A 17,433-nucleotide genomic window follows, 5' to 3' on the forward strand; every position below is an offset into this window, starting at 1 on the left:
CAGAACCAATGTTTTTTTCAAGTCCACACGTCACAGGTTGCATACTGTGCATCTGGGACTTGTGAGCACTTATGCCAAAGTGTGATAGTTTTCTTCTCACACAGTTTCATCTGAAGAGGCTAAATATTCCAGTATTGCATAATAAAAAAAAAAATGATAATGTAAAAGTCAGAAAAAGAACAAACATAATCTGGAGAGCAAAAACGTGTTTTTTTCTCATCGCCTTTATCCTTTTAATAATCTTGTGACCCCCTCAGATTTATCTCTGACCCCCATGTTGGAAACCATTGATTCAAATGACTGCGACTCATCTGCAGAGTTATTTTACAGAAAATGCTATGATGAAAGAAATGTTTCCTCTATGGAAAAAATCATCCTCAGCCTCTTGAAGTGACTCTTATTCATCCTCTTGTTGAGACAGTAGTTATTCCTAGAAACCAGCTGAATGAAACCACAGTGATATACATCATACTTTCTCACCTCCTTGGATGAGTTGTTGGCTTGGATCAAGAAATATAATGTTTTATAAATAAAGATGAGACTTAACATGAGCGTTTTTGCTGTGTTTGCACCAGGACCCTGTAGTCAAGGCCAGGAGGAGATCTATTTCAGCAGAACATTATGTATGCTGCCACGGGGGCCAGTGGACAGTTCAGTCCACTTACATCACCTGAATTATTCACCAGAAACACCACATTAGATCACCACAGCTACTCACCGCAGTGTGTGTGTGTGAGAGTGAGTTGTTAACGTGTGTCTGCGTATGTCATCATCATTTGTTTTTGTAATCTACATAAAATTTAAAAAAAGGGAAAACATTAAAGGGGAACAGCAGTCAGCTTCAAACGACGTTGACATTAATCTTCCTCGGGGATTGAGATGAAGCATACAAGTGCTGGTGTTTTCTTAATACCAGTGGGGTTGAGATAGTGAGCAGATCAAAAGGCTTGAGTCAGACTTAATTAAAAAAATATTAATCATGTGTGTAGTTTTTTTTTTTTTTTTTTTTTTTTTTTTAGTAATTACACTTATGCATAATAGTGCAGCTAATTGATTCATTAAGAATCACAGCAGTCACTCGGGCGCTGTGTGGTGTAACAGAGGAGGAGAGGGAGAAGGCACATGAGAACAAATATAACTTCAAGGAAGAATAAACAAAGTACTGAGAAGATTCAATACAACGCACAACACAAGGGAATCATACAGCACAGAACAGCCGTGATAAATGGTGTTTTACTGTATATTAGTTTACATTAGCTGGTGGTATATAAATTCTATGCTGGTGCTGAATTCATACTTGATTATACAGTGTCATCTGCTGGTCAGTAAAGGACATTTCACAGTCGTATTTTAAGCCACAAACACATGACTGTAACAAACATTTACAGTGGAACCCATAAACATATAATTCATTTATTTTTGGAATATTTTAACATTTGGTCACTGTGTGCCCATTTGTGTGGGGTTACAGGTTAAGTGCACAGCAGTCCCTCTCAACAAAAGTGTTACACTGAACACTGATAACATACAAAACCAGAAAATAAACACATCATCAAATACTCACTCCACAAAATGGCCGGTGTCATTGTCATAGAGAACAAAGCATTTTCTTTCAAAAATATAACAAATGACCAACAGCATGTATAAAGACTAAAGCCAAGTAGACACAAACCAAACGCTGGTGAATTCTGGCTGTGGCTGATTGAAAAAAATACTATGTAAAGTCTACAGCCACATTAGTAGGAAAACATCATAGTTTGCCTGTAAAGTCAGAAATGTGGTTGATATTAGGATCAATCAGCCACTGTGGTCAGAAAAATATGCCTCATACAATTGTTCCAGTGGCCACAGAGACTAACCTTAACACGTAAAAATCTATCACAAACAGTGACACGTACATCAAGGGTTTTAGAAATATTATAAAAGAGTAGAAGACACATGTCAACTCCTCGCCACTCGCTTTTATAATGAGTGTACAATGCTTTTTTGATGTAGCAGCAGACAGCTCTGTTCCAGTAATGAGTAGGTTGATTTTGCTACACACAGCTACACTGATCTTGTTGATGAGTGGACTCATCAACAGCCACTGTTTCCACTCTGATTAGTAACCAGCCAATGAATAAAAAAAAATGTCCACCTCTGACTGGAACAGTAGGGAATCTGTCCCTTTTGTAACAGACAGGCATAGGTCAACAGAAAGGTTTAGCGCAGTACTGCATTGTAGCTTTAGTAGGGAAAATATCCCACAGCAGGGCCAGTAAAAATGATGTCATCTACAAAGATTTATCCACGTCAGTAAGGCGAAAATGAATACTGAGACTTCTCCTTCAACTCTCCTTGAATGACAGATCAAAAACATTTCTCATGCCTTGCAGCAAGACAGCCCTTTTCATGATCACACAGACAGAGGCCTTTCAAAGAACAGTGTGAAGCTGTAACACACAGAGGTTTTGAGACAGTCCTCTGGACTTGTTTGACCAAGGTTGATCATCAAGAGGCCGCTTAGCAGAGAGATTTTGGTCGAACCTTTGGGAAAAGCTGCAAAAAAAACAAAAAACAAAAAAAAATCAAAAACATTAACAATCTTGAATATGAAATGCATTGGTGGTGGTAAGAACATTAGGAAGTAGGGGCTACAGTGTTTATTATCTTACCCCAAAGTAGTTGTTTGGAACAAATCCCTCCCTGCCACAGAGCGAGGCCCACCACCAGCTCGACCCCTCAGGTTTCTGCAGGATAGTGACCATGTCTCCCTCTTTGAAGCTCAGCTCGTCAGCTGCCTGAGCCGGGTAGCTCCACAAAGCATACAACACCCCGCTGTTCTCCACCCCCATGGCGTCCTCAACACCTTATATTACAGAGAGCACAGGATACATATATACTTACTGTATGTGTTACTATTAAATCTTCTTCTACGTAAAAGCCTAACGTTTCCCAGGCCTTCAACTGCCAAAGAGTACATGCAAGGTTTCAGTGTATTATGCTCTAAACACTGTATAAAGAACTTTTCAAATCTGCCAAAAATGCTCACTTGGTATGAAATAAATAAGCACAAACCTCCCATATGTTTAAGGGCCTGCCATGACAGTGTGTCTTTGAGTATGATAACAGAACTCTATCTGTTCTCTTTATGTCACTTTTGGATGAGAATTTAAATTAAGAGCATTTTTTTTTATTTTAGCATCAGCTGTACTATCTGCATATGTGTGAATGACAGATGGGAGACTAAGCCTAAAAACATGACATTTAACCACAGAGTAAAAATATGGCAGATACAGTAACTGTCAGATGTTGTGATATGATTCATTCTATTATGAATGATTTTAGTACACCCCGTGACATTGTAATAGTACAATGTCATAGGGTGTGTGCATGTGTGCAGTGGTGCATGTCTGGGAGTGGTTGCCTCACCCTTCAGGAAGCTCTCACACTCCTCAAAGGCAAAAGCATAAGGATCACACTTCTGAGAGGCTATAGCACCGTCGCTCTCTGTCATGGCCATGACAGCAGCCCCATTCCTCACCAAAAACTCACACAGAGGACGGTCGTTACAAGAGGCTGCACAGTGCAGTGGAGTCCTGTGGGCCAACAAAACAGCACTTACTATATACCAGGGTACAAAAATATCCAAGACCTGTTATGACCTTCACAGTGCCATGAGCAAATCCTTCACATTAGCAAACTCACAACCTATCATGCCACCTTTTATCTGCTGGCTTACACAAAACCTTCACAGGAGGCCAAAGTCTGTGAGAGGAGAAGTAAATATTTACCAGCCGTGGCTGTCTGGTGCGCTGACATTGGCTCCAATGCGAACAAGGAAGTCCACCACGTTGTAATGGCCCCCACAGATTGCATTATGAAGGGCGGTGATGCCTTCATCATTCGGTTGGCTAGGGTCGTTCATCTATGGAAAACAGTTCACACAGAGTGGATCCATAAGTTAAACTGTAATTAATTACATTACATTTCAGATATACATCATCTTCAGAGCACTTAACCTCCAACTCCTGCAATGGAAACTGAAGCTGTTACTTAGCTGTTACTTACAGTAACTTTCAGGCAAAGAAGAAACAGAGTTGTGCTGAACAAGGAGATGCATGCTCAGCATTCCTTCCCTGAGAAAATGTAAGTTAAATATAACATATTTTTCAACACTTGATGTCCAAATACAGAACTGGTGCACCAGGTTTGACACCACACTTCACTGCTGATGTAAGCTAAAAATGAATTTCAAGAGTTTTTTTTGAAGATGTAGAGTTAGCATTAATGGTAAACATGGCAAACAATGTAACCTCAATGACAAATGCAAAGTGCATTATTGCCTTTATTTTAATGTGTAGACCATTAATCAGTTTTACCCTTATTGTCTGCATGCTTTATGATTTTGGTTTACTCACTTAATCAAAGCTTCATGATTATTAAAAATGTATATTATATAATCATTGATGTTATGTGTATAATATTTTAGGTATACTATCACTGGGAACACTAGTAGCAGCAGCGACATAGTAGCAGCTGTGGCTGCAATACAATAGTAGTAGTAGTGGCAGTGACAGTATAGGCAATAAGCTATATGTACACTAGTGTGCACACACACCTCCTGCACTGCTTTCTGGACTGTCTCCAGTTCTCCGACCAATGCCCCATCCAGCAGCAGGACCAGCGGGCTGAGCCGAGCTCGATTTCCAGAACGTTTATGCTCCCGATTGGACCGCCGCAGAATGGAATGGTAGCTCTGAAGGGACAAACAGGATGCTTACTTCCTTAAAGCAAAACACCTGACTGCAGAGAATCTCTTTCACCATTTAAAACACATACACAAACATAAAACACATGTTTCTTACTCTGAAGTCATGGGGAATCAGTTTGGCTGTCTGAGGTGCAGGGGCAGGAGGCATAGCGGTGTCCTCTCCATCTGAGGAGCTGCTGGTCTCGCTACCTTGCTCCCCCTTTTGGCGGCGTTCCTTCCTGCGGAAAAGCTTGTCGATGAGAGTTTTGTACTGGTTCGGCTGGTAATGCGAGGCCCTCTTCAGGGGCCGTGACTGATCAACAGAGCCCCGTCTCTTCAGGGCCCGGGGGATTTCTGCCCGGATACGGAGCAGCTCCTCCAGGTCAGGGATCACCTGGCTCTGGGCCTCGGGGGCCACCACTGGCTGCAGCCTAGTGGGGCTCAGGGGGCGGGGAGCAGGTGGCACGCCCTCATTGGCCTCCCTGCCACCCTCTGGCATGCTGGGGTTCTCTGAAATCACAGGTATGTGATGAATATAGTCCAGCCGCTCTAACTCTGCATCTATATCCCCTGGGTTGAGCACTGCAAAGATGGAGAGCACACTACATTTGTATCACGAAGTTCACTGAACAAAGATCCTCTAAACATGATATTAAGATATTAAGTGCATTTTACCATCGCTGTATATGGCTGGCTGTCTCAGCTCAGGTGGGTGTTGCAGAGGTTGGGGTACAGGTTGGTTGAAGAATTCCCTAGGGATGGTTCCAGCTGGTTGGTAAGGCACCATGTCCCCTTCTCCTCCCAAGATCCTGGGGTGGCAGGTTGCCATTGCTCCCCAATGGGGGTTTTGGAGACGCATGATGACAGAGAGAGGGATGGGTCTGCGCTGACGGGACTGAGCAGAAGTTGGGGGAATAGAAATACGGGAGATGATGGGCTGAGGGTGGTAAGGGGAGTGGACTGGGGATGAAACATCTGGAGGCACTGATATACGTGTGTTACGGGGAAGAGAACCATGGGAAAACTGAAGAGACTGAGAGTGGCGATCCTGGAAAGGAAAAATAAAGAGGCATAAATTCTTGCTCACCACAATCCACGGAATCAGATGTAATGTGAAGGGTCTCGTATAGTGCCAAATCACAAAGAATTATCAGTCATTCTTCTGCTCTACAGAGCTATTAAGATTGTACGGTTCAGTCTCATCGCCTTCTTTCTCAACAATTAGGCAACCGCTTGTCAGCTGCTAGCAGGAAAATGCTCTGATGAATCTAGACATGAAATGGTAGAATGGAGAGCCAAAAGGATTGGCAATTTGGTGGTTTTCTGTGTTATAGAGGCTGAACATACTGATGCCTATCTCCACCAACAGTTTTGTTTTTATCTGTGGGAAACAATTCCACTGGCTGTATACTTGAGGCTTCTCAAGAACTCAGGAACGTGAAATGAAAAAGTGTACTACTTGGAACTAAGCCTGAATATATCTGTTTACACCACCCACCTTTTTTGGACTTGGGGAGGAAGGGCTGTCAAGGTTGGATTCCTTCCAGTTGCTAGTTGGCATAGATTGCCGCTGCCACTCTGTCTCTGTAACAGGAAAGTGTTGAGTGAAAAAACAAAGACTGTAACAGAGTACAGGCTAGAACCTAGAAAGCAATGCTTTCTAGGGTCTAGCATCTAAATTGTTTGCCCAGAACTATTTCCACGACCTCACATGCAAAATAAAAGCTGAAAAATCACAACAGGAAGTAACAGAAATGAACCTACTCTCATAGGTGTGGTGAGGTTTTCTCTCGTAGGACACGTCCAGATCTGTCTCATTCCACTTACTAGGACTCTTTTGCCGCTGCACACCCTCTTCTGTGAGAAAAAAAGAGAGAGAGAACTTCAGAGAAACAAAAGTAAAAGTTTCTTAAAGGGTGATATTTAAAGGCCACTTTATTTGTAGAGCTGAAGAATTTCTAAAAGAGCACTGTGACATTAATCTCACATTAAACTTTAGAGTAATTAAATTCTTTTGGGTGGGTTGGCAGGGTGACACAAAGCACTTTTTCAGTGATAGCTTGCACTGTGTTTTCATAGCTTTTTTGGTTTAAATGTTTAAAAGTGGCAGTGTTTTTCTATTTTTTTTTTTTGACAAACTGATAAGATCATCCTATCAGTCCAATTGTAGCATTTTTTTCTTTTTGCCAAAGTTCAGTTATACCAAAGGTCAGCTTCCAGAGCTTTCCACTCACCTCTAATGAAAACAGACTGTTTAGGGTTAATTAACATGACAGGTGGATTATTCATGATTCTTCTGTGATTCATACTGTTGTTGACCACACCCGCTCCCTTAACATAACATATCCAAATCCCATGTTTAGCAATACAATTCATCACTTTAAAACCCACCAATTTGATAAAATCAACACTGAATATCAATAACTGTCTTGCATTGCACTCAGCGACATTCAAGAGTTCCTGGTTAGTTTCATGCTTAAACAGCACTTAAACAATATCTGTAACTGAAACATTCAACTGTTTCTGTTTCAATAATTTGCCCTAATTTGCCCTACAGCGCAGTTCATATTGTAAATATTATAACACAAATCCTTCAACTGTATGCTGAACTTCTCTTATATACAGTATGCCAGTTGTCAGTTGTTTACCACCTTCCATGTGATGTTAAGTCAACTTAATCTAATCCTGTGATGTGTGATTAAATATTTCTGCTGGGTTAAGTTAGCTGACAACTATCAGATTACTGTTTTACTGCTGGATAACTACAGCCACTTACCAGGTTGCCTGAAACCAAAATTTCGAGGGAGCGTGCTGGACATTTGATAATTGAAAGCCAAAGGAGATGGGCTTCTGTCCGGCCGGGGCGACCTGCGGCCCATCTGGCTGCCGTCATACGGGCTCAGCAGGTTGACAGAGGAGTGAAGTGAAGCAGAGCGACTTGTGGGGCTCGGAGAGGGGCTTCTTTCTATGTAACTAATTGAACCTTGTGGGCTCCTGTCGTAACGAGAGGGGGAATTACGCCTCCGGGTGTGAGGTGAGTGTTTGGGGCTCTGCTGCCCATACACGTGGCTGTCGGATCTGGCTTGAGGAAGTGGAGAGTGTGCCTCTCTGCGGATCTGGAGGGATGAGAGTGAGCTGGTGGAGAGGGCAGGGGAGGATGGTGCGTCTAGATTGCTGGAAATGACAGAGTCCCTGGAATAGTAAGATGTTGAGCTTGGAGAGAAAGACGCAGAGCTGGAGCTGCCATTACTGCGGCTACTTGACTCCTTTGTAGTGGTGTAGGTGTTGGACAGCCCAGAGGACTGAGGCTTCTCTCTGGCAACTGTAATACTGGTCTGCAGGGAAAATGAGCACTGTGTCATTTTAACAAAGATCAAAGATTAATTATTTTGTTAGTATTCAACAATTACTGCATCCATGTGTCTTTGACAGTAGGCATAAGGCCAAGACTTTAACTGCTGTTTTATTTTAGTTAATATGACAAGGTGTTTAAAATGTATTGGTCAGAACAGAAGTAGATATTCATTTAGCTAAGACTGTGGACATGAAGACCCAGGAACACATTTTAGCTTTTAAGAGAGAATGATGATAGAAACCCTCAAATGGAAAAGCCAGATGCTAGTGGCATGCAAGAGGTGAGGAGAAGGTTCTGGATGTCAACTCCCTAAAACAAATGTCACAAATTGTTGCAAACTAATAGTTAAAAGAGAAAACCAATACTCAAACTCTGTGTATGTGTGCATGTGTTTTTATGTGTGTGTACCTGAGGCCCCGACTTTGTATTGTTGTTGCTGGAGGAGGCCTCCATCAGCAGAGAGTTAAACTCTCTGGATAACTCATCTGCTGTAGCCAGCGATGCATTTAGGTCATCATTTATGGTCTGGACTGAATATAAACCACACAAGTACCACGGACAATTAGCATAGGATATTACTCCCAATTGAACAAATAGACACTGAGCCAACATGACAAGTTTAGGGTTTGTGGACACTTACACAGCATGCTGCTACCAAAGCTTGTCTGAGAACTCATGGCTGTGAGGTAGCAGTGCTCTGCTCCTGAAAAAGAAAAACCACCACAGCTTTTAGGAGAAAAGTCTCACACCACCTTCAACCAACAATGTTTTTACAGTCTTGTGAGATGTATGTGAATTCAGAAAGTACACTTTTTAAGACTTGGCTGTGCTCCTGCCAATGTTGAAATGAATAAACAAGTTCTGCTCTCTGCCCTCTGGGTTCCTCCCATTCTATTTGACTAGGCCTCTCACTCTCGGTTTGATCCAATAAAATTAAGTCTCACTATGTCCTCAAACTGAACATGATAAGCAGTGTTTAACCCTTCCCTTTCTCTCCCGTTCTCTCCCCTCAGGCACTCAAACAGGTTGCCAGAAATTTGCGAACACATACCCCGAGTGTCATACATGTCAAAACAAGCCACAGCTTCCTCATACTAAAAACACACTTGTAGGCAAATTTATGTTAAAGCAATTAATAACATCTGAGCCCTTCGTGGCCTCTTTTGGGAGAGCTGCTGACAGTTACCTGTCTCACTTGCTGACTCAAACATGTAATCTGTGATGCCAGGTGTTCCAGCTAACATCACATATGACTGGTCTGTTTGAAAGCCTGTTTCAGACAGACGGATGGACAGGTGCAGCTCACAACCAGTCAAGAGAATGACAGATTACAGTCCAGACAGTTACATATGCCAACACGTCAGTTAGTGCAGACTGGGTGCAAAAAACTATCCAACTAATGTGTTCATGCTTATGAATCATTGAATTCTTGATCATTTCTTATTTCTCCTGATACTCTATGTGTGACAACAGCAGCTGTCAAATAAACTTTGGGTGATGAGTAACTTTCTATTTGAGGGACGTAAATATGACTAATTTTAGTAAAATTAAAAGAAAAAAATGAGTTATGATTATTCATTATGAGGGGGAATAAAAAAGATAAAAATCACATGTTTATGAGAGTGTATTGCACCACCCTCACACACCTGTTTCCCATTTACAAACCTTGTTTCATTAAGTTACACAGAGAGAGTGAAGTCAGTCTTTCTGCCTGTGGAAAACAAGGAATCCTCTGTCACTGATGATTCAGCAGCTTGGCCTGCTGTGTGACCACTTACCATTTCTTTGAGCTATTTTGAAATGTTCCCCACTTCAAAAATGAACTGCGGCTACACTTAAACTGTGTTATGCCATCAATTTGTTGTGTTTAGTGTATGACAGATTTTATTGGTTTCTTGTGCCTGCTGCTTACCCCAACATGCCTTCAGTTATTAATATTCTACTTTTTCCACAGTAACCTTCATTTATTGGACGCATTTCTTCAACTATCAAAAAAAGAAAAAAAAAAGCCTTATATCATCTCCAAAACTGTCGTCTTTAGTTGTATCTTGGTAAGATATATAGAAACAATTAGGACAGATTTGGAAGGATTTTGATGGGTGCTGAGTGTTCCCTCCATCTTTGACTTTTGTGAAAAGCATGTCTTTCATTCCTCCTTAAATGACGAGCACAGACATTTAACATTTCTCAAAAAAGCTAGAGGGTGCTCTTAAGCTCCTTTAAATCAATTTGGGTACAAAGAGATTGGAGAAGGGGTGTGTTTATCTTTGCTATACTCCAGTTTGTCTTTAGGTCTGATAAACTAAGTGCATTAATATTTTAAAATCTTCTGCACCTTAAAAACATGACCTCAACCAACATCTGACACACACTCTCATTTGTTGGTTGAGCCCCCAACAATAGTTGAACATTAGCCAAGTGCAGGAGGAAAAGTTATGTAAGGTCATCAAATTGAAGTGTCCAGCACAGTCAGATAATAAATGTTCGTTACACTGTGTACTGTGCTGTACTGTAGCAGGGACTTGTTGTGTCTCAGTCAGGGCTGAAGACAGACTCACATTCCTCACCACTCCTCCCAGTGAGGCATTCGCCGCACACACAGCCTGGGACACTTATCTCTGTCAAGAGCAGCTCACACAAAAAGAGATTACACTCTCACTGACTCACAAGGGTCAGGTCGATCACTCGCTCACTGAACTTTCCCCTTCTTGCCCAACAATTCATTCACCCTCACCCCTCCCCTCCCTGTTAAATTCTTCTGTGAGCTGTATGCTTCTCTCTAATTTTAATAATTATATTGCCGTTAAAAACACTCCTTATTATGCCGCCTTCGCTTGTTTACTCTGAACCAAACAATGGCACCTTAGTGCCACCCTCGTGTATGACGACTTTTACTGTGATGGCTATCTGGCACACTATCACTTCACCATCAAAACTATCATTTATTTGATTTTATTGTTAGATTTAATTAAAAACTTCTTTTTTTTATGAGATCTTTCTCTTTACTCAAATGTTATTTCATTGTGTTAATGTATCTTAACATGAAGTGCTGTAAGTAAACATTAAGTAGTTTAAAAAAAAAAAACAGTTGTAACAGCATATAATTAAAAACATCAATGGCTAACTGAGTGTCACATTATAAAGCACTTCAACCAGTAAATCCACAGGTTTATACATGGACCGAGGGTGTTACCTCATTTCCTAAATGACTTTTTTAAATCTTGTTCTATCATTTTCCACCATATTGTCTTCTGTTCTTTAGATTCTGGACTGGCTTGTGTCTTTGCAGTTTTCTTGCTGTTATTTGGTGGTTTTAATTGATAGATTTTTAAAAAAAAATAATCTCCTTCTTTTTGTTTTTTATTGTTTCTGTTGATAATTTACATCTTTGCTTTTCTTATCAGGATATTTTACTACTGTGCAAAGAAAGTATGTTAAACTAGTTTTCTAGGCTAAACATGCAGATATCACACATCAAGTATCAAATGAGGCAAATGTTACACCTTAAAGTACAAACACAGTAGAGACTATAATGATGAAAGCACATTTGGAGGATTCTTCTTCAAGCATTGAAGAACAGAAACATTAAGTTTGTGGTCACTGCAGTGGGGCTGTTCTCTATACCAGGCTCACTGACCTGCTGCTGTACTAAGGTTACTTTCTCAAGAGAAGGAAAACCTCATAATCATTTTCCAGGGCTCAGATTACAATGTCAGCTGGTTCTACCATTTTACATACTACAATTAGCTCTCTCGAGTGGTAAAGTCAAGATGAAAGCTCCAAGATGAAAACATGACGGAATACTTAAAAAACTACTGGCTACCTCCACATACTGGGCTTATAAAAACTTGGCAACTTGGAAACTTTGTTAACGGACACTGTGGGAAGCAGGAGGGAGATTTAAGGATTTAAGACAATAATCATTAGAGCTTTACAGAATGCCAGGGCGTGTCTGACCAAGACTACAAGCAGTCCCTCCTTCTTTCCCATTCCTTTTATGTCCCTTACCAACAATTCATGATTACGCATCTAACTGAATCTCTAGTTTCTGCTGAACTCCTTATTTCCACCCAGGCGTCCATTCATTTCCTCCTTCTCTTGTTTCACAATTGTGAGTCCCTCTCTCATATCCTTCCTCCAGATCTGCCTGGCTTTGTCTATGTTCACTCTTGGCAGGGAAACTTGGCTGAGACTGAATAATAAAAAAAATTCCTGGGATACAACGAAATGCTTCCCTTTGTGCCTCGCTTTTCATTTTTCTTTGCCATGGTGTCCTAAAACCCTAAATCTGGCGGTGTGTCATCACGCAGACAACACAAACTAAATTCTGTCCCACAGGTGAATAAACCTGCTGCCAATAACCACAGCTGTGATTTTAGATGGCAGCAGTGATACACCCTCTTAGCCTCCAGGGAAAAAACACAACACTTGTTATTAAAATCTAATGTTCACAAGCTTTCTTAATTGCTCTTGCACAGCTTGTTTGAAAGTGGTGCAAAGTCACATTTAGGTATTTTCATGGCAAGAGACCAGCGTCAAAGATAACTTCAAATGTAACGTTTATGTTGGCTAAACACCATCTAATGTAATGATAATCATTTGAAATGAGCTGTTGATATTTCTGGATTCTGGAGATTAAGACTTGGGCTAACTGTGCAAACGCAGGTGGGAGTTGTTGTGTATTGTGTAATTATTGCGTAAAACATCAGGAATCTGTGTCACAGAGCTCTAGGAAGGAGATCATCTGATGCAGTTATGGTTTTTATCCTCAGTATCTGCTACCACCACAGAAAGAGTGTTTCACAGAAAAGTTTAGTGCAAGTCTTAAACAGATTATTATTAAGTAGAATAAAAAAATATGACCAAAACTGCAATGAAGTAATAAGATATAATGACTTTTTTTCACAGCTACATGGGCTGTTGAGTTAAATTTTACTGTTGACTGGTGACATATGACCTTCCACAAACAGCTCACTCATGTTTTCTTGTTCCAGATTTCAGCAACTGTAAGCTTCTTGGATACAAAAGCTCCACCCAAAGTACTTTTTAAAATTGCTTACACCCGCACCTCCGATCGAGTTACTAATTGAAGTGCTTAGCGTTCTACCTACATAAATACACAAACGTGTCTGCATGCGCACACGCACGCACATACACACATAGCACATTGTATTCATGACAGCGACTGTTAATGCCAAAGAAAACAGACTCACATAGTACAGCTCCATTGAACTTCTCAAGCTGAGGATAACAATCAGTCTCTGCAGACAATGAGAGTACCTAATTGGTAATTTGGACCAAAGAATATTTCTGAGATGATAACAACAAATCCCTAACTACAGTATTACTTGCCCTCTTTTCTCTTTAGGTTCAAGATGCTGCAGACCCTTCTTTGGCATAATGGCCTCTAACACTATGCTAGCTATTCTCATAACTTCTCCAGTAATACTGTTCTCCACAGCATGTGACTTAGGAATCTCTCAGTGCTGCACAACATAACAGACATTTCTGACAAGTTACATGCAACATCTAATGTCTGCAGTGTGTCATGCCAATACCAAGAGATGACAAATACTGTATGTCTATCTGCTTGCATGCATGTACATGCATGAATCCAATCACCTAGAGGAAGATAAAATTACAGGTGCTCTGGTGTGAACAGTATGTTCAGAAACAGGCTGCAGCAAATTAATGACACAATGCAGCCTAGCTGGTTTTGACGGTGACCCAGTGCAGAACACACAAGTTGAATAGATGGCATCTGACAGGAAGGTTTGGTTTGCTGGTTTATTACAGTTGGGTTGTGATCAACCCTGATAATAGGATCAGAAAAAAACTGACACATTTGAAATCCTTACTTGCAACAAGAAACAGTGCATACACAACTCCAGATGTCATGTGGATTTTTTGTTTGTCACAGCAACACTTAAATCACTTACATCATTAATATAAGACAGGTCGCAATATGGTGAACATCCAACAATAATATCATGGGCAGAGATCATAAAAACATTATTCAATCTGATAACATCACTATTAAATTACTGTTAAAATCACAAAACCTCATAGGTCCCTCATAACTCCTCATTAGCACTGGTTCTCATAGGTTGTAAATGGCTGTATAATTTATGACTGTCAGTTTAAAGTTATTGGTGAAGGGTGCTGCACTGGCTGCACATCAGGCTATCAATGTCCAGCGGCTGGCTGTAGCACTTAAGCTTTACTCCGTGGCTGTAGACTGTGAGGCATGCCAGGCAGGGATGGTAACATCTGACTTTCATTAGTTTGAGAACAGGCTCCTCCTAGCACACAAGACCCCTCACAATGAACGAGAAAACCGTGGAAAAAACTATGCAGAAGACAGTAGATGCGCACTCATAACAACTGGATGTACGCACAGACTCGAATAGCTACAACAACGACTCACTAACCGTACGACACAGACATTACAGGCTGTAAAAAACACAATTCATTGTGAATCTTCATCCTCATATACAGTATAGCCCTACGCAGAGGAGCGTAGCCTGTGCTACGAGGCGTTTTAAAAGTTCCTTACCTCAGAAATAAGAGTCCTTGTGTTCTATTGTCCGGACTCAGAGGAAAATCTGAGCCCTGTTCAAAGTTTTTTGTCTTCCTGAAGTCGGGTTCTCGAGTCTGTGTTTGTCTCTTGTGGCGGCGGCTCCAGACATTTAGTCATAGCTGCGTACTGAGTTGAGTTATTTTGGCTCAGAGTCCAGCCCCTCTGACTCTCTCTCTCTGCTGCTGTAACCCGAGCCAGGTGTTTCTACCACCGCTGGCCCAGGTAAAATATGCTGTCGCGATTGGGCTGACACCTTCAAATGACTTTTTTTTCCTTTTTTTTTTTTTTTTTTTTTTTGCTGGGAAGCCTCGTATAATTTTTCTTCACAGACGTGAAAATAATTGTCATATTTTTTTATATAATATTATTTCTGCATTAATATTTTGAATTTTGTTAAAAATCTGCATGTATAAGAGCATAATAATTCTCTACATAATCATAGCCACTCTCATACAGATTTCTATTTTTAATTTATTAGTTACTTAGGCCGTATAATATAGTCCTATTGTGCGAACTACGTGTGCGGTGTGACATAAAATGTGCAATTTCCCTTAAAAATTGGATTTTTAAAGTAGTCTATACTAAAGGATGGATTTTTTTTGCAGGTGCACAGTTTGTCGTTATCAATGTGGATTTCCAGGGAACCTCATATGTGACACATCAGTTCGTTTAGGGAAAATTATCAGTATAATATGCCTCTTCATGGTTCATGGTTGTCAAAATCTGATTTTACTTTATTTCCTAATTAAAGTAAGTCACCTCAGCTCGGGTAGTGAAATCTATCCGTATTCTGCCTCGATTCAGGTAAGGACATGTGGGTTTGTGACTGACGTTTTCCGTCATTTAACGTCATCACGCAACCTCTACGTGCTCCGCCCCACGCTGGTGAAGTGTTTCCGCCAAGATGGTTGTCGGTGCTTTCCCCATTGCTAAGCTCCTCTATCTCGGAGTGAGGCAGATGAGCAAGCCTGTGGCAAACCGGATAAAGGCCGGAGCCCGGAGAAGCGAGTTCTTCAAAACTTACATCTGTCTGCCGCCGGCACAGCGTGAGTAACCGAGCTAACGGCTGCTAATGACCGCTAGATTTCAGTGTCAGACACCCGGACGGTGGATACAGCGAGGTGGACTACAACGACCAATGACATTGTATCAGTCAAGTTCGTTTACCCAATCATTGTCATGGGTTTTTCTGGTCGACCAATAGCAGCCAGGAAGTTTGAATAGGGCGGGTCTGGTCTGTCATTGAACAGGTTGTAAAGCAATTGCTTTTATCAAGAGGACATTTGACTTAGTGTTTTTGTCCCCGGTCCTGTTAAGATTATAATATGCGCTGGAAATGTTTTAGACCAGACACCGTGCTCTGTTATTTAGACATTTAGAAATCACTAAAAACACTGACAAATTAACAGGTAAAGATATATCATTTGTACTGTGTTCTGTGTTGTACCAGAAAACGTTTCTTTTAGGACTTCACGCAAAAGCCTCCCTTATTTTCAAAAACATTTACACTATTCACACAAAATGACACACAGCAACAGTTAAGATATTAAAAACAAAGTGAAAGTGAAAGCACGAGAGAAATCCCTAGTACTTGAGTGATTTATTGTCCTTATAAGCTCACTAAAAATGTCTTGAGAATCCTACAGTGCAGTTAGTGGTGCATTCACATTCACTATATATACTGAACACATGCATGTCTGATCATAAATGCGTTCTCATTTCTATTATATGGAATGTGTGCAAATGTGAACTAATCCCAAATTCCTATTTTGAAAGCCTTATTTTCATGTGCCTGTGAACTGTGTGTTCATTGTCCTCTCAGTTTACCACTGGATTGAGATGAAAACAAAGATGCGGATCATGGGCTTTCGGGGTTCCACCATTAAGCCACTGAATGAGGATGCGGCTGCAGAGCTGGGTGCAGAGTTGCTGGGAGAGGCAGTCATTTTCCTCATTGGAGGTGGATGCATGGTGCTGGAGTACAGTAGGCAGGCTGCTAACTCCCGACGCAAAGAGGAGGAGCTGAATGAGACCATCATAAGCCTACAGACTCAACTAGCAGAACTATCATTAACCACAGAGACTCTAGATGCTCGGCTGAGAGAGGTCAACAGGCAACTACTGTCCTTTCCTACTCCCACCACTAAGTGACGAAATAAGTTACTTGCTATATGGTGTGGCACTGTTTGTTGACCTGTGTATGAAGGAATAAGAATGCACCAACATGGTATGGCCATATGTACAGCATGATGACAACCCTTCTTCACACACTGTCCCCTAAACCCATAAAGCTGGGTGGAATAGGTGGACATGAACATATCAGTGTGCTGGGGATTTGGGTCCTATAATTAGCTCGTGTTTTGAGCAACTAGTTGTAAAAGGGGATTGCTATGATATTCATAGTGGGTTTCTGTGGTTCATCTTGCATGTTCATTACAAAAGTTGACTGTATAACAATTTACAGTTCAGGGCAATGGTGATCCTAAAGTTAATATATATTTGATAACACCTCTGGCACATTACTTTTTATTTCAGATTCAGATTTTCATGCTTCATTGACTTCAGTTGTGAGTGACACTAGACATATAATGCCACTCAAAAACAAACATTACAAAACTTTATTTTTTACAGTTTCTGCCCCTGCAGCTTCATGGACATGTCACGTTGTATTCAGTGTGAATCCCTTTACTGGTTCATGTACCATGGATGTGATGACAATTGTAAAAGGAATATGTAAAATAAAATTGTATGCTGTCTGTTGACGGA

At 40.9% G+C, this 17,433-nt stretch overlaps 2 protein-coding genes across 4 annotated transcripts; one reads left to right on the forward strand and one right to left on the reverse strand.

The window, feature by feature from the left end:
• Nucleotides 1-1,215: 1,215 nt before the first annotated feature.
• ppp1r13l (protein phosphatase 1, regulatory subunit 13 like) lies at nucleotides 1,216-14,892 on the reverse strand. Of its 3 annotated transcripts, XM_018665495.2 has the most exons (14): nucleotides 14,644-14,890; nucleotides 13,301-13,348; nucleotides 8,728-8,790; nucleotides 8,496-8,617; nucleotides 7,509-8,067; nucleotides 6,497-6,589; nucleotides 6,231-6,316; nucleotides 5,408-5,780; nucleotides 4,848-5,314; nucleotides 4,601-4,738; nucleotides 3,774-3,907; nucleotides 3,412-3,578; nucleotides 2,655-2,848; nucleotides 1,216-2,538 (listed from the first exon to the last, which is right to left on the reverse strand). In XM_018665495.2, exons 3-14 carry the CDS (start codon nucleotides 8,762-8,764, stop codon nucleotides 2,503-2,505), a joined length of 2,406 nt encoding a protein of 801 aa, XP_018521011.1. In that variant the 5' UTR covers nucleotides 8,765-8,790; nucleotides 13,301-13,348; nucleotides 14,644-14,890; the 3' UTR covers nucleotides 1,216-2,502. The 3 variants fall into 3 exon arrangements, with proteins under 3 accessions (XP_018521011.1, XP_018521012.1, XP_018521010.1); XM_018665496.2 differs by lacking the exon at nucleotides 13,301-13,348 and having other exon boundaries at nucleotides 4,848-5,242; nucleotides 14,644-14,892; XM_018665494.2 differs by lacking the exon at nucleotides 13,301-13,348 and having other exon boundaries at nucleotides 14,644-14,889.
• Nucleotides 14,893-15,513: 621 nt separating this feature from the next.
• opa3 (outer mitochondrial membrane lipid metabolism regulator OPA3) lies at nucleotides 15,514-17,433 on the forward strand. Its single transcript, XM_018665497.2, has 2 exons — nucleotides 15,514-15,713; nucleotides 16,490-17,433. Exons 1-2 carry the CDS (start codon nucleotides 15,572-15,574, stop codon nucleotides 16,816-16,818), a joined length of 471 nt encoding a protein of 156 aa, XP_018521013.1. The 5' UTR covers nucleotides 15,514-15,571; the 3' UTR covers nucleotides 16,819-17,433.

This window comes from Lates calcarifer, linkage group LG21, assembly GCF_001640805.2.
Source record: "Lates calcarifer isolate ASB-BC8 linkage group LG21, TLL_Latcal_v3, whole genome shotgun sequence".
In the NCBI taxonomy this organism is placed as follows: domain Eukaryota; kingdom Metazoa; phylum Chordata; class Actinopteri; family Centropomidae; genus Lates; species Lates calcarifer.